At 37.6% G+C, this 24049-nt stretch overlaps 1 protein-coding gene across 2 annotated transcripts in view; it reads left to right on the top strand.

Annotated features, from left to right (window-relative positions):
• OPHN1 (oligophrenin 1) overlaps nt 1–24049 on the top strand; it is a 611104-nt gene that overhangs the window by 238369 nt on the left and 348686 nt on the right. For both annotated transcript variants that reach the window (XM_068533583.1, XM_068533582.1), the window contains exon 5: nt 2252–2323. In XM_068533583.1, coding sequence (XP_068389684.1) covers nt 2252–2323 — 72 coding nt within the window. The remainder of the gene's footprint in view (nt 1–2251; nt 2324–24049) is intronic.

The following is a 24049-nucleotide window of genomic DNA, read 5'->3' as shown; positions in this document are numbered from 1 at the left end:
GATGGAGACCTTCCTTCTCAATGTGAGGAGTATCATAGAATTTGTGGTCATGTTTTAAAACTTCCACAATAGTAAAGAAGAAAAAGTATTCCCTGTATGTAATCTATGACACGAATAACTTAGTTTATTTCCAGGTGGGTACACAAAGTTGATATCACATAGTTCACAATCCATGGAAATGTAGAGTGTATTGGGCAAAGGAGACAGGCTGGTACTTTTAGTAAGATAATTATTGTTTTCAATCAAGGATAGTCACTGGTGTCTATTTTTGACATCATGGAGCTTTGATTGGATGAGAGCTTGCCCATTTAGTTGAACGTTGAATCATACCTGGATAGAAAACAAGTGGTCCAAAGTGCCTGTAGGACTTGGATACAATATGTATTAATGCCTCAATTTGTGTTGCTTTTTGTTGGTAGTTTAAAAATTGCTTCTTACTCTGGAGAATACAGAACTGGTCAAAACTGGCTTTCTACTCTCTATTCTATTTTTGTTATAAAGACATATCTTGTCTTACTGACACTTTGTCTCATCTGATAACGAAGCCAGTCCCTCATTTTCTTGTCTTGTAATGGATCCAAATTAAAGTGCAGCTAATTTGCACCTCTGAAGAAACAAACCCCACTTGTTGCGTTGGATAGATGAAATCTCCCAAGAGGTTTACATGAAGACAAAGCTTTGTATATCTCTACCTGTCCACTGTGCAAGGGATTCAATTTGGATATGATATTTTTTATTTTTCCAACACCATATTAATGCCAGTAATTTTAGTACCTGGGCAGGCTGTTCCTGTCAGGTTCTGAACTTACAGTTAGGTTGTTAGAAGGCCTGGTCCAGTATTCTCTGTGATGCTGTAATACACTCCTAGTTCTGAGGGAAATGTTCTGGTTTTATGACACACCAGGGCAGGGCTGGAAACAATTTATACTGGGATTTTTCCTGATGCTATTCCTGCTAACTCATTTGCCTCCCATGAAATGATTTGCTCTTGGTGCAATTGGACTTTTCATGTATTTTCCATTCCCTTTCTCTTCTCTTTTCCACATATACTTCAGGCTTCCTGTGTCTGTTTCTGGGCATGACCCTGGATATTTATCGATTAAAAACTCAGATCAGACTACCAGTAAAGTTACAGAGAAATGCCCCTAATGTTTCTTCTTTCATTTCCTCTCACAGCATTTGATTATTTTTTTAGGAGAAAAAGTTGATTTTTTCAAATTAAAACTTGATTCCACACCTCTCCAACTTTGGTATTAATATTATCTCTGATTTTCACAGATTTTGATTTCCATGTACAGTTATATTAATTCCCAGATACATCATAAACATTGAAAGATTTGAAAGCATCAACTTAATCCCAATTTGCCATTATATGTTTAATGACAGAATAAAGTTTTGGTGAGTAGTTAAGGAAATGAATCCAAATGTCTAATTATACCAATAGCTCCAACTTAAAACAAATTAAACAAAAAGCTAGAACAGTGCTTTTAAAACTTGAGTGTACACACAAATTACCTAAGGCCCTTGTTAAAATAAGGATTCTTATTTGATAGGTCTGGGGTGGAGGCTGAGATTCTGCATTTCTAACAAGATCCCAGGTGATACTGCCAGTTTGCATAAAGCTAGGTCAGTTACTCAACTGCTCCAGGGTTAGGGAGTAATTCCCTCATTAAATCCAAGATGTCATTGATTGTTAGATGAGTCATTATGTTATGTGCTGCTAAGAAGGGAAAACACTGACAAACTATGATGCATGGTGATTTCAGAAATGTTAAAATATGAATCTTAGAATTCAAGAGATCGGGTGGTTTCTCTGACTCCTTCCCAGTTTCCACAATGAGTGTTTACTCTGTGCTAGGTACTTTGTCTACAAGATAGGTGCTGTGATGATCCTATTTGACAAAGGTTTGGAGTGGCAAATTACTTTAAGTGGCACAGCTGGAATTTGAACCCCGGTTTCTATGACTGGAGAACCCACACTCTCATCTTCTCCCCCACAGGAAGGGCTCTTGTCCTTGAGAAAAATGCTCCCCTGTGCTGTCTCCCATGGTATTCACTTAAGGTAATCGTCAAAGCATTTGTTTTTAAAAGACCAATATGGGAAAAACAGTAACAAAACCCAACAAACCAGCAAACTAGTTAACATTTTGCAGGATGGTGTATTACAAGGAAATACCCTAGTAACGATGAATGTTGAATCTGAACCTTGCTAATCTACAAGTTATTTTGCGTGTTCTTTCTTTTTCTCTAGGTACACAATGCTAGTGATTTGCTGATCAAACCCCTGGAAAATTTCCGGAAGGAACAAATAGGCTTCACAAAGGTACATTTTCTCTACATGTATAAGATATTTTTTATAGCAGTTGAGTAGTTGTTTGGGCTACCACCCTTCACTCTTCAGGGGTGAGGAGGATTCGTCTCTATAGGAAAACTCATTATCAAAAAAAGTGAGACAATCTGGATTTGGCTCCTGACTGTGCTTCCAACTAGCTCTGTAACTGTGGACAAGACACTTCTTTTGGAGCTTCAGTTTCTCCATATGGAAAATGGGGAGCTTGATAAATAGCTATTATTTAAAGCTGACTTATCATGTGATGAGCCCCGGGCTAGGTGTTTTACATTCATTCTCTAATCACAACAACCCTGTGAGGTTCTGGTATTAACCGCATTTTACAAATCACGCAACTGAGGTTTGAACAAGATAAAGAACATGATCAAAGTTATAGCTATATAGTTAGGAATTAACAGTTGACAAGATTTAAACCTGAGGATCTATTTAGCTTCAAATCCCACATTCTTTCCTTTAAACTATTCTGTCTAGATCTATGCTGTCCAATATGGTAGACACAAGCTATATAAAGAAAATAAAATTAACAACTCAGTTTCTCAGTCATGCTAGTCACATTTCAAATGCTCAGTGAGTCACATGTGGCTAGTGGCTACTGTATTGGACAGGGCAGCATTGTACCAGATAATGTCAGATTCCCATGGATCTCTCTGATTCCCCAGTGTCTCATGAAGGGGTATGAATAATTGTTAAGTTTATTCTTTACATCTAGGTGTAGGCCTATCTTGTGAGCTCCAATATGTATGTAACATGTGACCAAGACAGCCTACCAGAACTAAATGTAGATTCTTGACCAAGCATCTGGCCCTTTTAGGACTAAGAACACACTGCACAGTGGTTATCATATGGAATACCTTGACAAGCATTTTGGATGAGGCTATGAAAGTAGCAAGTTATGAGAAGAAAGAGCAGACTAGTGGATGTGCTTTCCATTGCCTGGTATCATCAGTCAGGTTGACATGGCATTATGTGAGTAACTGGCATTCAAGCAAAGTGAGTTCTCTGGATAGGCCAGCAATTCTGGATTCCACTCAGTTCATCATTAAATACTTAATTGGGAAAATGTATAATTGAAGGAAAAAAGAGCCTTTAAAATCACAAGTGTGGTATGAAAATAATTAGCTACTTGTTAAGTGACATGACAGTTGTTAACATAACACTGATTAAGGGGATGAAGAAGGACAGATGATGGGAAAACCCTTACATCTGGTTTTCTTTCATTCCCGGTGAGAATAGGAAAAATGAAAGTAAGAATATGCTTCAGTGGTTGACTTCATGTCATCTAAGGGAAAGGAAAAAAATTTCTGTTATGTAATTCCTATGTCCCATGCCTGGGCTGGGGATTTTACATATTCAGTCTTCCTTAATTCTTACAGTAAACCTGTGAGGTAGGATGTATATTATTCACTATCCCAATGAAGAAACTGAGCCTCAGAAAGGTGAAATTCCTATTAGTCTTTTTTTTTTTTAAAGTGGCTACATACAATATAATATTCCATTAAATAGCTGTGCCATAACCCATTAATGCATTTCTCAATTGTTGGTCATTTAGGTTTTTTCTGTCTTTTTTTTTTACTATCATAAAAAAACATTGTAGTGAACATCCTTTTACATACAGATTTCCAAACTTGTCTAATCATCTCCTTAAGATACATTCCTGAAGTGATATTGATGGATCATATGAATGTTTCTATTTGTTTTTTCAAAATGCACCGTTTAAAAAAAATTTTTTTATACAGCAGGTTCTTATTAGCTATTTCATATATGTTAGTGTATATATGTCAATCCCAATCTCCCAATTCATCCCCCCACATTCCCCCCTTGGTTTCCATACGTTTGTTCTCTACATCTGTGTCTCTATTTCTGCCTTGCAGTGCTGTTCATCTGTACCATTTTTCTAGATTCCATATATATGTGTTAATGTACGATATTTGTTTTTCTCTTTCTGAATTGCTTCACTCTGTATGACAGTCTCTAGCTCCATCCACGTCTCTACAAATGACCCAGTTTCGTTCCTATTTGTGGCTGAGTAATATTCCATTGTATATATTTACCACAACTTCTTTATCCATTCGTCTGTCAATGGGCATTTAGGTTGCTTCCATGACCTGGCTATTGTAAATAGTGCTGCAATGAACAATGAACATGCGTGTTTTTGAATTGTGGTTTTCTCGGGGTATATGCCCAGTAGTGGAATTGCTGGGTCATATGGTAATTCTATATTTAGATTTTTAAGGAACCTCCATACTGTTCTCCATAGGGGCTGTATCAATTTACTTTCCCACCAACAATGCAAGAGGGTTCCCTTTTCTTCACACCCTCTCCAGCATTCGTTGTTTATATATTTTCTGATGATGCCTATTCTAACTGGTGTGAGGTGATACCTCATTGTAATTTTGATTTGCATTTCTCTAATAATTAGTGATGTTGAGCAGCTTTTCACGTGCCTCTTGGCCATCTGTATGTTTTCTTTGGACAAATGTCTATTTAGATCTCCTATCCATTTTTTGATTGGGTTCTATGTTTCTTTAATATTGAGCTGCATGAGCTGTTTATATATTTTGGAGATTAATCCTTTGTCTGTTGATTCATTTGCAAATATTATCTCCCATTCTGAAGGTTGTCTTTTTGCCTTGTTTATAGTTTCCTTTGCTGTGCAAAAGCTTTTAAGTTTCATTAGGTCCCATTTGTTTATATTTGTTTTTATTTCCATTACTCCAGGAGGTGGGTCAAAAAAGATCTTGCTGTGATTTATGTCCAACAGTGTTCTTTCTATGTTTTCCTCTATGAGTTTTAAAGTGTCCGGTCTTATATTTAGGTCTTTAATCCATTTTGAGTTTATTTTTGTTTATGGTGTTGGGGAGTGTTCTGACTTAATTCTTTTCCATGTAGCTGTCCATTTTCCCAGCAACAGTTATTGAAGAAACTGTCTTTTCTCCATTGTATATACTTGCCACCTTTGTCATAGATTAATTGACCATAGGTTTGTGGGTTTATCTCTACGCTTTCTATCCTGTTCCATTGATCTATATTTCTATGTGTGTGCCAGTACCATATTGTCTTTATTACCGTAGCTTTGTAGTATAGTCTGAGGTCAGGGAGCCTGATTCCTCCACCTCCGTTTTTTTCCCTAAAGCTTGCTTTGGCTATTTGGGGTCTTTTGTGTCTCCATACAAATTTTAAGATTTTTTGTTCTAGTTCTGTAAAAAATGGCATTGATAATTTGTTAGGGATTGCATTGAATCTGGAGATTGCTTGGGGTAGTATAGTCATTTCTCAATATTGATTCTTCCAGTCCAAGAACATGGTATTCCTCTCCATCTGTTTGTGTCATCTTTGATTTCTTTCATCAGTATCGTATAGTTTTCTGAGTACAGGTCTTTTACCTCTTTAGGTAGGTTTATTACTAGGTATTTTATTCTGTTTGTTGCAATGGTGAATGGGATTGTTTCCTTAATGTCTCTTTCTGACCTTTTGTTGTTAGTGTATAGGAATGAAAGAGATTTCTGTGTATTAATTTTGTATCCTGCAACTTTACCAAATTCACTGATTAGCTCTAGTAGTTTTCTGGTGGCATCTTTAGGATTCTTTATGTATAGTGTCATGTCATCTGCAGTGACAGTTTTACTTCTTCTTTTCCAATTTGGATTCCTTTTATTTATCTTTTTTCTCTGACTGCTGTGGCTAAGACTTCCAAAACTATGTTGAATAATAGTGGCAAGAGTGGATATCCTTGTCTTGTTCCTGATCTTAGAGGAAACACCTTCAGTGTTTCACCGTTGAGAATGATACTTGCTGTGGGTTTGTCGTATATGGCCTTTATTATGTTGAAGTAGGTTTCCTTTATGCCCACTTTCTGGAGAGCTTTTATCATAAATGGGTGTTGAATTTTTTCAAAAGCTTTTTCTGCATCTATTGACATTATCATATGGTTTTTATACTTCAATTTGTTATTATGGTGTATCACATTGATTGATTAACGTATACTGAAGAATTCTTGCATCCCTGGGATAAATCCCAATTGAAATTGGTGTATGGCCCTTTTAAAGTGTTGTTGGATTCTGTTTGCTAGTATTTTGTTGAGGATTTTGGCATCTATATTCATCAGTGATACTGGTCTGTAATTTTGTTTTTTTGCAGTATCTCTGTCTGGTTTTGGTATGAGGGGGATGGTGGCCTCGTAGAATCAGTTTGGGAGTGTTCCTTCCTCTGCAATTTTTTGGAAGAGTTTGAGAAGGATGGGTGTTATCTCTTCTCTAAATGTTTGATAGAATTCACCTGTGAAGCCATCTGGTCCTGGACTTTTGTTGGTTGGAAGAGTTTTAATCACAGTTTCATTTTCATTACTTGTGATGGGTCCGTTCATATTTTTTATTTCTTCCTGGTTCAGTCTTGGAAGGTTATACCCTTCTAAAAATTTGTCCATTTCTTCCAGGTTGTCCATTTTATTGGCATAGAGTTGCTTGTAGTAGTCTCTTAGGATGCTTTGTATTTCTGCGGTGTCTGTTGTAACTTCTCCTTTTTCATTTCTGATTTTATTGATTTGAGTCCTCTCCCTCTTTTTCTTGATGAGTCTGGCTAATGGTTTATCAATTTTGTTTATCTTCTGAAGGAACCAGCTTTTAGTTTCATTGACCTTTGCTATTGTTTTCTTTGTTTCTATTTCATTTATTTCTGCTCTGGTCTTTATGATATCTTTCCTTCTGCTAACTTTGGGTTTTGTTTGTTCTTCTTTCTCTAGTTCCTTTTGATGTAAGGTTAGATTGTTTGAGTTTTTTTTTTCTTTGTTTCTTGAGGTAGGATTGTATTTGCTATCAGCTTCCCTCTTAGAACTGCTTTTGCTGCATCCCATAGGTTTTGGATCGTCGTGTTTTCATTGCCCTTTGTCTCTAGGTATTTTTTGATTTCTTCAGTGATCTCTTGGTTATTTAGTAACATATTGTTTAGCCTCTATGTGTTTGTGTTTTTTACGTTTTTTTCCCTGTGATTGATTTCTAATCTCATAGAGTTGCGGTCGGAAAAGATACTTGATACAATTTCAATTTTCTTAAATTTACCGAGGCTTGATTAGTGACCCAAGATGTGATCAATCCTGGATAAGGTTCTGTGTGCACCTGAGAAGAAAGTGTAATCTGCTGTTTTCAGATGGAATGTCCTATAAGTATCAATTAAATCATCTGGTCTATTTTGTAATTTAAAGCCTGTGTTTCCTTATTAATTTTCTTTCTGGATGATCTGTCCTTTGGTGTAAGTGAGGTGTTAAAGTCCCCTAGTATTCCTGTGCTACTCTCGATTTCCTCTTTCATAGCTGTTAGCATTTGCCTTATGTATTGAGGTGCTCCTATGTTAGGTGCATATATATTTATAATTGTTATATCTTCTTCTTGGATTGATCCCTTGATCATTATGTAGTGTCCTTCCTTGTCTCGTAACGTTCTTTATTTTAAAGTCTCTTTTATCTGGTATGAGTATTGCTAGTCCAGCTTTCTTATGATATCCATTTGCACAGAATTTTTTTCCATCCCCTCACTTTCAGTCTGTATGTGTCCCTAGGTCTGAAGTGGGTCTCTTGTAGACAGCATATATACGGGTCTTGTTTTTGTATCCATTCAGCCAGTCTATGTCTTTTGGTTGGCACATTTAATCCACTTACATTTAAGGTAATTTTCGATATATATGTTCCTATTGCCTTTTTGTTAATTGTTCTGGGTTTGTTTTGTAGGTCCTTTTCTTCTCTTGTGTTTCCCTCTTAGAGAAGTTCCTGTAGCATTTGTTGTAGAGCTGGTTTGGTGGTGCTGAATTCTCTTAGCTTTTGCTTGTCTGTAAAGCTTTTGATTCCTCTGTCGAATCTGAATGAGATCCTTGCCAGGTAGAATAATCTTAGCTGTCGGTTCTTCCCTTTCATCACTTTAAATATATCATGCCATTCCCTTCTGGCTTTTAGAGTTTCTGCTGAGAAATGAACTGTTAACCTTATGGGAGTTCCCTTGTATATTATTTGTCCTTTTTCCCTTGTTGCTTTCAATAATTTTTCTTTGTCAAGTTTTGTCAATTTGATTACTATGTTTCTCGGTGTGTTTCTCTTTGGGTTTTTCCTGCCTGGGACTCTCTACGTTTCCTGGACTTGGGTGGCTTTTTCCTTTCCCATGTTAGGGAAGTTTTTGATTATAATGTCTTCAAATATTTTCTCGGGTCCTTTCTCCCTCTCTTCTCCTTCTGGGGCCCCTATAATGCGAATGTTGGTGTGTTTAATGTTGTCCCAGTGGTCTCTTAGGCTGTCTTCACTTATTTTCGTTCTTTTTTCTTTATTCTGTTCCACAGCATGAATTCCACCATTCTGTCTTCCAGGTCACTTATCCATTCTTCTGCTTCCGTTATTCTGCTATGGATTCCTTCTAGTCTATTTTTCTTTTCAGTTACTGTATTGTTCGTCTCTGTTTGTTTGTTCTTTACTTCTTCTAGGTCTTTTTTAAACATTTCTTGAATCTTCTCGATCTTTGCCTCCATTCTTTTTTCGAGGTCCTGGATCATCTTCACTATCATTATTCTGCATTCTTTTTCTGGAAGGTTGCCTATCTCCACTTCATTTAGTTGTTTTTCTGGGATTTTATCATGTTCCTTCATCTGGTACATAGCCCTCTGCCTTTTCATTTTGTCTATCTTTCTGTGAATGTGGTTTTCGTTCCACAGGCTGCAGGATTGTAGTTCTTCTTGCCTCTGCTGTCTGCCCTCTGGTAGATGAGGCTATCTAAGAGGCGTGTGCAAGCTTCCTGATGGGAGGGCCTCGTGGTGGGTAGAGCTGGGTGTTACTCTGGTGGGCCGAGCTCAGTAAAACTTTAATCTACTTGTCTGCTTATGGGTGGGACTGGTTTCCCTCCCTGTTAGTTTTTTGGCCTGAGGCAGCCCAGCACTGGAGGCTACAGGCTCCCTGGTGGGGCCATTGGCAGACTCGGTGAGGGCTCACGCCAAGGAGCACCCCCAGAACCCCTGTTGCCAGTGTCCCGTCCCTGTGGTGAACCACAGCCATCCCCCGCCTCTGCAGGAGAACCCACAACACTAGCAGGTTGTTCTGGTTCAGTCTCCTGCTCCTTCCCTCTGGGTCCTGATGCGTACACTACTTTGTGTGTGCCCTCCAAGAGTTGAGTCTCTGTTTCCCCCAGTCCTGTTGAAATCCTGCAGTCTAATCCCACTAGCCTTCAAAGTCTGATTCTCTGGGAATTCCTCCTCCTGTTGCCTGACCCCCAGGTTGGCAAGGCTGATGTGGGGCTCAGAACCTTCACTCCAGTGGGTGGACTTCTGTGGTATAATTGTTCTCTGGTTTGTGAGTCACCCACCCAGTGGTTATGGGATTTGATTTTCTTGTGACTGTGCCCCTCCTACCATCTTATTGCGGCTTCTCCTTTGTCTTTGCACATGGGGAATCTTTTTTGGTGAGTTCCAGTGTCTTCCTGTCAATGATTGTTCAGCAGTTAGTTGTGATTCCGGTGCTCTTCCAAGAGGGAGTGAGCGCCTGTCCTTCTACTCTGCCATCTTGAACCAATCCCATCTTCCTATCAGTCTTTTTTCCTACTTCTCTAACAGTGGGACCACCCTGCACACCTATAAGGAAGGTAAACAGCTCAGTGTGAGAGTAGTTTTCAAGAAACTGTCTAGAATTCTCCCAGTTGTGAAATTTAAGGTAGTAGAAACAGCCCTGAGCTAAGTACTAGAAACTGTAGCTTAGCTTCCAGTCTACCACTGTATGTTATCAATTTATGGCCTCTTAGCTCCAACCCTCTTCAATACCTGTTCTGTTAAAATGGACAGAAATCCTTTAAGCATCTCTCCTTTACTATAAGCAAGATATTAAGCATTCTCAGTAGAGGGTGCTGGAGGGATATTGCAGGAGGAGGGATTGTCCTGTAGTTTCTAGCTGCTGCATAGGTGGGTTGGTAGAGAGGGAGTGAGATATCCTGTGGGGCTCTGATCCAGGCATATACCCACAGTACAGGGTCCCTCAATGACCTTGAAACCTCCACCTGGCCTGGTGATAACCTTTCTATAGGTCTTTCAGTATATGTCTTTCCCTCAAGGCCTTTCCACTCATGCTATCCTCGGGCTTCCTTCTGTAGGACCAGCACATAGCCTACCTGCTGACTGAAGGTTTATAACAGAGGTGCTGCTCTCCACTTCCTCTGCCAGCCCCCATTACCGCCTGCTTGTGCTCTGGAAGGTTCCTACTGGCCCTATGAATCTTTCCTGAAACCTAGAGTGTTCCCATCCTCTCTGTCTGCTTCACTGGTTGCTGATTCTCTGCCTCCCACCCACACTCTGGACTTGCCTCCTGCTTACTTAGTGACTGTGGACTACCAGGCCAAAACAGCAAACTTCTCTGCTGTTCAGTGGCTTCGATTATACCTCTTCCAGTGAGATCTGAACCCCTTCCAAATTTGTCCTTCTTTGAGTACCTTACTTCAGCCTTAGGGTACCATATATAGTTTCCTTATATCTTATGGTTAGTTTATTTTAGTTTAATAAGTTTGTAGCTCAGTAATTCTTTGTACTGGTTTCTACCTCTTGACTAGGCCTAGACTGATGCCCCCAGACTGATACACTGCTGCTAGCTGGCTCTGTGATTTTACTGGTACGTGCTTTATTAGGTCCTTACAAATATAATTATATGTTCTCATTTGAAGCCCCGGATAACCCTGTAAAGTACAGGTTATTATCCCTTGTTTAGAGATGAGGAAACTAAGGTTCAGTGACCTGTGGCGTCTAAGGTCACTCGACAAGGAAGTGGCAGAGCTTGGATATGAATTCAGTTCTCCTGGTTGTAAGTCTATGTCTCCTTTCAGTGTATGAGAGATGTCACTTCTCCCTGGGCCTCAGTTTTCTCATATGTACAATAAGAACAATGGACAAATAACTCATAATCTAATATTCTGTTTGAGATTCTAAAGGTAATTAACTAAATGTGCATCTATTGAGATGTACAAATTAGCTAGTCAGAATTTGGTGTGCCATAAATGTAAAATACACAGTCGATTTTTAAAAATAAAATTTTATTGGAGTATAGTTAATTTACAATGCTGTGTTACTTTCTGCTATATAGTGAAATGAATCAGTTATACATATACATATATCCACTCTTTTTTAGATTCTTTTCCCATATAGCTCATTACAGAGTATTGAGTAGAGTTTCCTGTGCTATACAGTACACCCTTATTCGTTATCTATTTTATGTATAGTAGCGTGCATATGTCAATCTCAATCTCCTAATTTGTCCCTCTCCCTCTTTCACCGGTGATAACCCTATGATTGTTTTCTACATCTGTAACTCTATTTCTGTTTTGTAAAAAAGTTCATTTGTACCATTTTTTTAAAATTCCACATATAAGAAATATCATATGATATTTGTCCTTCTCTGTCTGACTTACTTCACTCAATATGACAGTCTCTGGGTCCATCCATGTTGCTGCAAATGTCATTATTTTGTTTTTTTTTTTTACGGCTGAGTTATATTCCGTAGTATAAATGTACCACATCTTCTTTATCCATTTCTCTGTCAATGGACATTTAGGTTGCTTCCATGTCCTGGCTATTGTATATAGTGATGCAGTGAACATCGGAGTGCATGCATCTTTTCGAATTATGGTTTTCTCCGTGGATTTGCCTTGGAGTGGGATTGCTGGGTCATATGGTAGTTCTATTTTTAGTTTTTTAAGGAACCTCCATAATGTTCACCATAGTGGCTGTACCAATTTACATCCCCGCGAACAGTGCAAGAGGGTTCCCTTTTCTCCACACCCTCTCCAGCATTTATTGTTAGTAGATTTTTTGATGATGACCATTCTGACCACTGTGTGGTGATACCTCATTGTAGTTTTTATTTGCATTTCTCTAATAATTAGTGACGTTGAGCATTTTTCATATGCCTCTTGGCCATCTGTATGTCTTCTTTGGAGAAATGTCTAATTAGTTCTCTGGCCCATTTTTTGATTTGTGTTATTGTTTTTTTGATATTGAGCTGCATGAGCTGTTTGTATATTCTGGAGATTAATCCCTTCTTAGATGCTTCATTTGCAAATATTTTCTCCCATTCTGTGGGTTGTCTTTTCATTTCATTCATGTTTTCCTATTCTTTGCAAAATCTTTTGGTTTTAATTAGGTCCCATTTGTTTATTTTTGTTTTTAATTTCATTATTCTATGAGTTGGGTCAAAAGATCTTGATAATTTATGTCATAGAGCAGGGGTCCCCAACCCCCGGGCCATGGACCGGAAACTAGGTTTATTCCTAGATATTTTATTCTTTTTGTTGCAATGGTAAATGGGATTGTTTCCTTAATTTATTTTTCTGATCTTTCCATGTTAGTGTATAGGATTGCAAGAGATTTCTGTGTATTAATTTTGTATCCTGCAACTTTACTAAATTCACTGATGAGCTTTAGTAGTTTTCTGTTGGAATCTTTAGGATTTTCTATGTATAGTATCATGTCGTCTGCAAACAGTGACAGTTTTACTTCTTCTTTGTCAATTTGGATTCCTTTTATTTCCTTTTCTTCTCTGATTGCCATGGCTTGGCCTTCCAAAACTATGTTGAATAATAGTGGCGAGAGTGGGGACCCTTGTCTTGATCCTGATTTTAGAGGAAATACTTTGTTTTCACCACTGAGAATAATGTTTGCTGTGGGTTTGTCATATATAGCCTTTATTATGTTGAGGTTGGTTCCCTCTATGCCCACTTTCTGGAGAGTTTTTGTCATAAATCGGTGTTGAATTCTGTCAACATCTTTTTCTGTATCTATTAACATAGTCATATGGTTTTTATTCTTTAATTTGTTAATATAGTATATCACATTGATTGATTTGCATATATTGAAGAATTCTTGCATCCCTGGGATAAGTCCCGCTTGGTCATGGTATATGATCCTTTCAATGTGTTGTTGATTCGGTTTGATAGTATTTTGGTGAGGAGTTTTGGATCTATGTTCATCAGTGATACTGGCCCGTAATATTCTTTTTGTGTGATATCTCTGTCTGGTTTTGGTATCAGGGTGATGGTGTCCTCGTAGCATGAGCTTGGGAGTCTTCCTTGCTCTGCAATTTCTTTGGAATAGTTTCAGAAGTATAGGTGTTAACTCTTCTCTAAATGTTTGATAGAATTCGCCTAGAGTCCATTTGGTCCTGGACTTTTGTTTGTTGGAAGTTTTTAAATCACAGTTTCAATTTCAGTATTTGTGACTGATCTGTTCATATTTTCTATTTCTTCCTGGTTCAGTGTTGGAAGGTTGTGCCTCTCTAAGAATTTGTTCATTTCTTCTAAGTTGTCCATTTTACTGGCGTATATTTGCTTGTAGTTGTCTTTTAACATCCTTTGAATTTTTGTGGTGTCAGTTGTAACTTCTCCTTTTTCATTTCTATTTTTATTGATTTTAGTCCTCTCTCTTTTTTTCTTGATGAGTCTGGCTAAAGGTTTACCAATTTTTTTTTATCTTCTCAGCGAACCAGATTTTAGTTTCATTGATCCTTGCTATTGTTGTCTTTGTCTCTATTTTATTTATTTCTGCTCTGATTTTTATGATTTCTTTCCTTCTAATAACTTTTGGTTTTGTTTGTTCTTCTTTCTCCAGTTGCTTTAACTGTAAGGTCAGGATGTTTATTTGAGATTTTTCTTTTTTCCTGAGGTAAGATTTTATTGCTGTAAACTTCCCTCTAAGAACTGCTTTTGCTGTGTCTTATAGGTTTTGGATCATCATGTTTTCATTGTCATTTGCCTCTAGGTATTTTTTGAGTTCCTCTTTCAGTTCTTCAGTGATCCATTGGTTGTTTAGTATCATATTTTTTAGACTCCATATGTTTTTTTTATAGTTTTTTTTTCCTGTAATTGATTTCTAATCTCATAGTATTGTGGTTGGAGTGCACTCGATTTTGAACATAGTATGAAAAATGTAAAATATCTCAATATTTTATATTGATTACATGTTGAAATGAGACTATTTGTGAAATGTTGGGTTAAATAAAATATATTATTAAGTTTGCCACGGAGTGCAGTGTTGGTGCCGGCAATGTTGGTGGTAAAAGTATTTTCTTAGTTAGAAGCGAGTGTAGAAAGTGACATTTTTTGAGTACACTGCAAGGGAGCACCATATGAGACCAAGAGGGGGTCTGCCCCAGGGGAGAGAAACTGGGCTTCTTTTATGTTCCATTCTGGTCACCCTTAGGTTAATATTCCACCCATATGGTGGTTTGGGCTGCGTGTGTTGTATCTCAATCTTCCTGGAATGCCAACTGCTTTTGACTGCTGGTAATTTCACTTGCAGGGAGGGTGCTATTTTCTTATCTTGAAAGGACCTCCCCAGCCTAAGATGGCTGTTCTATTCTTAAGCGCCACAAGTTAAATTCACCTGTTTTTCCTTTTTTAATGTGACTACTAGAAATTTTAAAATTTATAGATGTGGTTTGCATTTTATTTCTATTTGATAGCACTGAACTAGTCAAAGTAGCTACCTTTGGTAGACAGCTCCTGCCATTGCATAGGCTCTCTGGGTCTAAAATGAACCGGAGGCAGCATTTGAAGAAAATTATATATACATAGATATAGAATTAATTAAATTATTTAACATATATAAAGTTCTTAGAACAGCACCTGGCAATAATAAGTGTTAAATAAGTGTTTCCTGTGGTCGTCACCGTCGTCCTCTTCCTCCTCCTCCTTATCATTGTTATTACTGCCCGCAAAACAGGGAGAATAGAATATTCTCCATGAAATTATCCCATTGATGATGGATTTACTCTGATTTTAAAAATTCAGAAAAGAAATTTATGAATGAGGCAGAAAGAGAGGGGTAGGGGCAATGACTGTTTCCCAGGTGACTACTGGTATATGGAGAGATTTCATGTCACTAGGTGTTTAGATCTCTGTCTGGCTCCACAGGATGTGGTAGTTGTCTTTTTGTCATAGAAACAAACAAAAAAAAAGATGTAGAATAAGAGTTCTGGGAAGTAAGAAGGGACACATTCTGAGTAAACTTACCCGGTCGTTCAAATGGGATTATCCTCTTCAAATGACACTGATGCTACAAACTCTTGAAATAATAAATGTCTTATGTGTAATTTGTGGAAAAGTGATGGGGCAAGCATAACGGGGAGTGACTTTTGATACTCGATAATCTCCTGTTGCTCCTGTATGGACAGATTTTGAGCTGCTGTTCAGGGATGGTTTTGGTGCCTTATGCAAGTTGCCCTGTTTGCAGAGTTCATTTACAGGCCAGTCACATCTGTTGTTAGTTCAACTTGGGTGATTAGGCCCCAGTAGACAGGCTCTTTCAATAATCTGAATCTCAGAAGGCTATTTTGTAACTGAGTCATTTCATAAAGACAACAGTTCCCATCAGATTAGCCAATCGGTGATACCTTGGGCACTAGCTTCTGTTATACAATAGCTTATAAGTGGCTGTCAGATGGTTCACTTTCCTAGCATGGAATCATGGGCCAGGTGACGTCACAGGTATCATCTCTATCGGAGGGTTTTTCCCAGGGGGAAACTTTTGATTGGAGCTCCTAATTCTCTACTTCAGGCACAGCAGTTTTCTTTTGATCTGTTTTATATAGGGGATTTTTGGGGGTAATATTTCTTTTTAAACAGGACAATATTAGTTAAAAAGTTAGTAAACCACTTCTTTATGCTAAAACTTGATAGATCTCACTTTTCCAGTTAAATACGATTTGTCTTTCAACTTCTGTGTGGTAGTTTGGGTAGTTATGCAATTAGGTGGGCATTTGTTTTCTTCTAATTTTAATATGTAATCTACAGTTTTATCAGATTACTATTTTACAGTGCTTAGTTTTTGAAAACGTAGTGTTTGGTTTTTGCATTCTGAAGATTGAAATTATATACAGCATACACACACATATATAATTTAAAGTGAAATAGTATTGCTGACTGAAAAAATGCACCACCTAAAAGTTGAGAATTATGTTTTTTTGATGGACTTTCTAAGGACTCAAGCCCGGGAGGTGACCTCTCAGATAGTTCTGAGGGACTGCTGTGAAGAGGTGAGGGATGAGCCAAGATATACAGGGGTTTTTGCAACAAAAATCAGTAGTTGGAACATCAACAGATTACTGTTAATTAAAGAAAACTAGACATCTCAGGTTAATGAATTTAGAACATGAATTTTCTGTGTATGGGAAGATGCAAGAGCCTGGGCTTATTGAAATCATTCGTTTGACATGCATCTTAACTATCTAGGGCCAGTATCATGTTTTTCTCCATTCTGAAACCCCTCAAGGTACACAGTTGCGGGTGGATGCAGTGGCTGATGGCTGATGGCTTAATGGCAGGCATCCTGCCTGTTTCCATCCTGAGTTCCTTCAGGGCTCAACTTTGGGGTCGGCTGTAGTGGCTGATGGCTTGTTAGCTGCAACAGCCTTTGTTTGCTGATATGGCAGGTGGCATTCTTTGTCCATAGTATAATAGCATCTGTAAAGAAACTCAGCAGTCTCCACTCTTTACCTCCTTCTCACAGGCGTCTTTTTTTTCTTTTCCATTATGGTTTGTTACAGTGTTTTAAATATAGTTCCCAGTGCTATACAATAGGGCCTTGTTGTTTATCCATTCTATATATAATAGTTTGCATCTGCTAGTCCCAAACTCCCAATCCAGCTCTCCCCAACTACCCCTCCCTCCTTGGCAACTATAAGTCTGTTCTCTATGTCTTTGAGTCTATTTCTGTTTTGTATATAAGTTCATTTGTATCATTTTTAAGATTCCACATATAAAGTGATATCATATGGTATTTGTCTTTCTCTGTCTCACTTACTTCAATTAGTATAATAATCTCTAGGTACATCCATGTTGTTGCAAATGACATTATTTCATTCTTTTTTATGGCCAAATAATACTCCAGTGTGTATGTGTGTGTGTGTGTACTGCATCTTCTTTATCTGTTCATCTGTTGGTGGACAATTAGGTTGTTTCCATGTTTTGGCTATTATAAATAGTGCTGCTATGAACTTAGGAGTGCATGTATCTTTTCAAATTATAGTTTTGTCCAGATATATGCCTAGGAGTGGGATTGCTGGCTAAAATGGCAACTATATTTTTAGTTTTTTGAGTACCCTCCGTACTGTTCACCATAGTGGCTACAGGAATTTACATTCCCACCAACAGTGTAGGAGGGTTCCCTTTTCTCTACAGCCTCTCCAGCAGTTGTTATTTGTAGACTTTTTAATTATGGCCATTCTAACCAAGGTGAGGTGGTACCAAATTATAGTTTTGTTTTGCATTTCTCAGAGGCATCTATGTTTAAACAGTTTAATTTGTATTCTTTAGTGGTTATTTTCCTATTTAAAAATATACTTGTATTGCTATTTCTTGATTTATCCAATTTAGAAATTACTTCTTCATGCTATGAATACAAGACAGCATTGTTCACACCTATCTTTCCCTCCCTTTCTAATTTTTGGAATAATTATAAAATCCTTTTACTTCTTCTATTGCTTAACTCTGTTACTTTATTATTTTTCTAACATGTTTATTGGAGTATAATTGCTTTACAATGTTGTGTTAGTATCTGTTGTATAACAAAGTGAATCAGCTATATGTATACATATATCCCCATATCCCCTCCCTCTTGCATCTCTATCCCACCCTCCCTATCCCTCCCCTCTATGTGGTCAAAAAGCACCAACTGATCTCCCCATGCGATGCAGCTGTTTCCAACTAGCTATCTATTTTACATTTGGTAGTGTATATATGTCAGTGCTACTCTCTCACTTCCTCCCAGCTTATACTTCCCCCTCTCCGTGTCCTCAAGTCCATTCTCTATGGCTACATCTTTCTTCCTGTCCTGCCCCTAGGTTCATCTGAACCTTTTTTTTTTTAGATTCCATATGTATGTGATAGCATACGGTATTTGTTTTTCTCTTTCTCACTTCTCTCTGTATAACAGACTCTAGGTCCATGCACCTCACTAAAAATACCTCAATTTCGTTTCTTTTTATGGCTAATATCCAATTGTATATATGTGCCACATCTTTTTTATCCATTCATCTGTCGATATTCACTTAGGTGGCTTCCATGTCCTGGCTATTGTAAATAGTGCTGCAATGAACATTCTGGTACATGACTCTTTTTGAATTATGGTTTTCTCAGGGTATATGCCCAGTAGTGGAATTGCTGGGTCATATGGTAGTTCGATTTTTAGTTTTTAAAGAAATTTTCGTACTGTTCTCCATAGTGTCTGTATCCATTTACATTCCCACCAACAGTGCAAGAGGCTTCCCTTTTCTCCACACCCTCTCCAGCATTTATTGTTTGTAGATTTTTTGATGATGGCTATTCTCACAGGTGTGAGGTGATACCTCACTGTAGTTTTGATTTGAATTTCTCTAATGATTAGTGATGTTGAGCATCCTTTCATTTGTTTGTTGGCAATCTGTTTATCTTCTTTGGAGAAATGTCTGTTTAGATCCTCTGCCCATTTTTGGATTGGATTGTTTGTTTTGTTGATATTGAGCTGCATGAGCTGCTTATATATTTTGGGGATTAATCCTTTGTGAGTTGCTTCATTTGCAAATATTTTCTCCCATTCTGAGGGCTGTCTTTTCGTCTTGTTTATGGTTTCCTTTGCTGTGCAAAAGCTTTTAAGTTTCATTAGGTCCCATTTGTTTATTTTTGTTTTTATTTCCATTTCTCTAGGAGGTGATTCAAAAAGGATCTTGCTGTGATTTATGTCGTAGAGGGTTCTGCCTATGTTTTCCTCTATGAGTTTGGTAGTGTCTGGCCTTACATTTAGGTCTTTAATCCATTTTGAGTTTATTTTTGTGTATGGTGTTAGGGAATGTGCTAATTTCATTATTTTACATGTAGCTGTCCAGTTTTCCCAGCACCACTTATTGAAGAGGCTGTCTTTTCTCCACTGTATATTCTTGCCTCCTTTATCAAAGATAAGGTGAATATATGTGTGTGGGTTTATCTCTGGGCTTTCTATCCTGTTCCATTGATCTATACTTCTGTTTTTGTGCCAGTACCATACTGCCTTGATGACTGTAGCTTTGCAGTATAGTCTGAAGTCTGGAAGCCTGATTCCTCTAGCTCCATTTTTTTCCCTCAAGATTGCTTTGGCTATTCGGGGATTTGTGTTTCCATACAAATTGTGAAATTTTTTCTTCTATTTCTGTGAAAAATGCCCTTGGTAGTTTGGTAAGGATTTCATTGAATCTGTAGATTGCTTTGGGTTGTATAGTCATTATCAAAACATTGATTCTTCCAATCCAATAACATAGTATATCTCTCCATCACTTTGTATTATCTTTCATTTCTTTCATCAGTATCTTATAGTTTTCTGCATACAGGTTTTTTGTCTCCTTAGGTAGGTTTATTCCTAGATATTTTATTCTTTTTGTTGCAGTGGTAAATGGGAGTGTTTCCTTAATTTCTCTTTCAGATTTTTCATCATTAGTGTATAGGAATGCAAAATATTTCTATGCATTAATTTTGTATCCTGCTACTTTACCAAATTCATTGATTAGCTCTAGTAGTTTTCTGGTAGCATCTTTAGGATTCTGTATGTATTGTATTATGTCATCTGCACAGTGACAGCTTTACTTCTTCTTTTCTGATTTGGATTCCTTTTATTTATTTTCCTACTCTGATTGCTGTGGCTAAAACTTCCAAAACTATGTTGAATAATAGTGGTGACAGTGGGCATCCTTCTCTTGTTCCCGATTTTAGAGGAAATGGTTTCAGTTTTTCACCATTGAGAATGATGTTGGCTGTGGGTTTTTCATATATGGCCTTTATTATGTTGAGGTAAGTTCCCTCTATGCCTACTTCCTGGAGAGTTTTTATCATAAATCGGTTTTGAATTTTGTTGAAAGCTTTTTCTGCATCTGTTGCGATGATCACATGGTGTTTATCCTTCAGGCTGTTAATATGGTATATCACATTGATTGATTTGCGTATATTGAAGAATCCTTGCATTCCTGGGATAAACCCCATTTGATCATGGTGTACGATCCTTTTAATGAGCTGTTGGCTTCTGTTTGCTAGTATTTTGTTGAGGATTTTTGCATCTATGTTCATCAGTGATATTGGTCTGTAGTTTTCTTCTTTTGTGACATCTTTGTCTGGTTTTAATATTATAGTGATGGTGGCCTTGCAGAATGAATTTGGGAGTGTTCTTCCCTCTCTTATATTTTGGAAGAGTTTGAGAAGGTTAGGTATTAGCTCTTCTCTGAATGTTTGATAGAATTCGCCTGTGAAGCCATCTGGTCCTGGGCTATTGTTTGTTGGAAGATTTTTAGTCACTCTTTCTATTTCAGTGCTTGTGATTGATCTGTTTATGTTTTCTATGTCTTCCTGGTTCAGTCTCAGATGGTTGTGCTTTTCTAAGAATTTGTCCATTTCTTCCAGCTTGTCCATTTTATTGGCACATAGTTGCTGGTAGTAATCTCTGATGATTTTTTGTATTTTTGCAGTGTCAGTTGTTAATTCCCCTTTTTCATTTTAGTTGTATCGATTTGAGTCTTTTCTCTTTTTTTCTTGATGAGTCTGGCTAATGGTTTATCTATTTTGTTTATCTTCTCAAAGAACCAGCTTTTATTTTTATTGATCTTTGCTACTGTTTCCTTCATTTCTTTTTAATTTATTTCTGAGCTGATCTTTATGATTTCTTTACATCTGCTAACTTTGGCGTTTCTTTGTTCTTCTTTCTCTAATTGCTTTAGGTGTAAGGTTAGGTTGTATATTTGATATTTTTCTTGTTTCTTCTGGTAAGTTGCACTGATGTAAATGTCCCTCTTAGGACTGCTTTTGGTGCATCCCATAGGTTTAAGGTCATCGTGTTTTCATTGTCATTTATTTCTATGTATTTTTTGATTTCCATTTTGATTTCTTCAGTGATCTCTTGGTTATTTAGTAGCGTATTGTCTAGCCTCCATGTGTTTGTATTTTTTACAGTTTTTTCCTGTAATTGATATCTAGTCTCATTGTTTTATGGTCAGAAAAGATACTTGATATGATTTCAATTTTCTTAAATTTACCAAGGCTTGATTTGTGACCCAAGATATGATCTGTCCTGGAGAATGTTCCATGAGCACCTGAGAAGAAAGTGTATTCTGTTGTTTTTGGATGGAATGTCATATAAATATCCATTCAGTCCATCTTGTTTAATGTATCATTTAAAGATTGAGTTTACTTGTTTATTTTCATTTTGGATGATCTGTCCATCGGTGTAAGTGAGGCGTTAAAGTCCCCTACTGGTACTGTGTTACTGTCGATTTCCCCTTTTATGGCTGTTAGCTTTTGCCTTATGTGTGGAGGTGCTCGTATGTTGGGTGCATAAATATTTACAATTGTTATGTCTTCTTCTTGGATTGATCCCTTGATCATTATGTAGTGTCCTTCCTTGTCTTTAGTTGTAGTCTTTATTTTAAAGTCTTTTTTGTTTGATATGAGAATTGCTACTCCAGCTTTATTTTGATTTCCATTAGCATGGAATATCTTTTTCCATCCCCTCACTTTTAGACAGTATGTGTCCCTAGGACTGACGTGGTTCCCTTGTAGACAGCATATATATGGGTCTTGTTTTTGTATCCATTCAGCCAGTGTATGTCTTTTGGTTGGATCATTTAATCCATTTACATTCAAGGTAATTATCAATATGTATGTTCCTATTAACATTTTCTTAATTGTTTTGGGTTTGTTTTTGTAGGTCTTTTCCTTCTCTTATTTTTCCTGCCTAGAGAATTTCCTTTAGCCTTTGTTGTAAAGCTGCTTTGGTGGTGCTGAATTCTCTTAACTTTTTCTTTTCTGTAAAGGTTTTAATTTCTCCATCAAATCTGAATGAGATCCTTGCTGCATAGAGTAATCTTGGTTGTATGCTTTTCCCTATCACCAGTTTAAATATGTCCTGCCTCTCCCTTCTGGCTTTCAGAGTTTTTGCTGAAGGATCAGCTGTTAATCTTATGGGGATTACCTTCTATGTCATTTGTAGCTTTTTCCTTGCTGCTTTTAATATTTGTTCATTGTATTTAAATTTTGACAGTTTGATTAATATGTGTTTTGGCGTGTTTCTCTTTGGATTTATCCTGTATGGGGCTCTCTGTGCTTCCTGGACTTTATTGACTATTTCCTTTCCCATATTATGGAAGTTTTCAACTATAATCTCTTCAAATACTTTCTCAGACCCTTTCTTTTTCTCTTCTTTTTCTTGGACCCCTATAATTCAAATTTTGGTGCATTTAATGTTGTCCCAGAGGTCACTGACACTGTCCTCAATTCTTTTCATTCTTATTTTTTTATTCTGCTCTGTGGTCGTTATTTCCACTGTTTTATCTTCCAGGTTACTTATCCGTTTTCCTGCCTCAGTTATTCTATTGATTTCTTCTAGAGCATTTTAAATTTCATTTATTGTGTTGTTCATCATTGTTTGTTTGCTCTTTAGTTTTTCTCGTTCCTTGTTAAACGTTTCTTGTATTTTCTCCATTCTGTTTCCAAGATTTTGGATCATCTCTACTATCGTTACTCTGAATTGTTTTTCAAGTAGACTGCCGTTTCCTTTACATTTGTTTGTTCTGGTGGGTTTTTACGTAGCTCCTTCATCTGCTGAATATTTTTCTGTCGTCTCATTTTGCTTAACCTACTGTGCTTGGGGTCTCCTTTTTGCAGGCTGCAGGTTCATAATTCCCCTTGTTTCTGGTGTCTGCCCCTAATGGGTGAAGTTGGTTCAGTGGCTTGTGTCGGCTTCCTGTTGGAGGGGCATGGTGCCTGTATTCTGGTGGGTGGGTCTGGATCTTGTCTTTCTGGTGGGCATTGCCATGTTTGGTGTTGTGTTTTGGTGTGTCTGTGAACTTAGTATGATTTTAGACAGCCTCTGTGCTAATGAATGGGGTTGTGTTCCTTTCTTGCTAGTTGTTTGGCATGGGGCGTCCAGCACTGGAGTTTTCTGGCCGTTGGGTGGAGCTGGGTCTTAGTGTTGAGATGGAGATCTCTGGGAGAACTCTCGCCAATTGATATTACGTGGGGCTGGGAGGTCTCTGGTGGTCCAATACCCTTAACTCGGCTCTCCCACCTCAGAGGCTCAGGCCTGATACCAGGCCGGAGCCCCAAGACCCTGTCAGCCAGATGGCTCAGAATAAAAGGGAGAAAAAAAGAAAGAAAAAGGATAATAAAAAATAAAATAAAATGAAATTATTAAAATAAAAAAAATTAAAAATTATTAAAATAAAAAAATTTTAAAGTAATGAAAATAAAAGAGAGAGCAACCAAACCAATAAACAAATGCACCATTGATAACAAGCACTGAAAACTATATTATGATAAACATAAAAATCAGAAACACGTCAGTCGCAGATAGCAAACCCCAAGTCTACAGTTGCTCCCAAAATCCACTGCCTCAATTTTGGGTTGATTCATTTTCTATTCAGGTATTCCCCAGATGCAGGGTACCTCAAGTTGATTGTAGGGATTTAATCTACTGCTCCTGAGGCTGCACAGAGAAATTTCCTGTTCTCTTCTTATTTTGTATAGCTCCTGGGGTTCAGCTTTTGTTTTGGCCCCACCTCTGCATGTACGTTGCCCTCAGGCTCCTGTTCCTGCCCAGACAGTTTTGGGTTAAAGCAGTGACTGATTAGGGGGCTCTAGCTTACTCATGCCAGGGGAAGGGAGGGGTTCTGTACTTATAACTGTAACGCAGGGCGAGCCTTCAGTTGCAGAG

Source organism: Eschrichtius robustus, chromosome X, assembly GCF_028021215.1.
Source record: "Eschrichtius robustus isolate mEscRob2 chromosome X, mEscRob2.pri, whole genome shotgun sequence".
Taxonomy (NCBI): domain Eukaryota; kingdom Metazoa; phylum Chordata; class Mammalia; order Artiodactyla; family Eschrichtiidae; genus Eschrichtius; species Eschrichtius robustus.
This window is presented reverse-complemented; position numbering and strand designations above follow the sequence as displayed.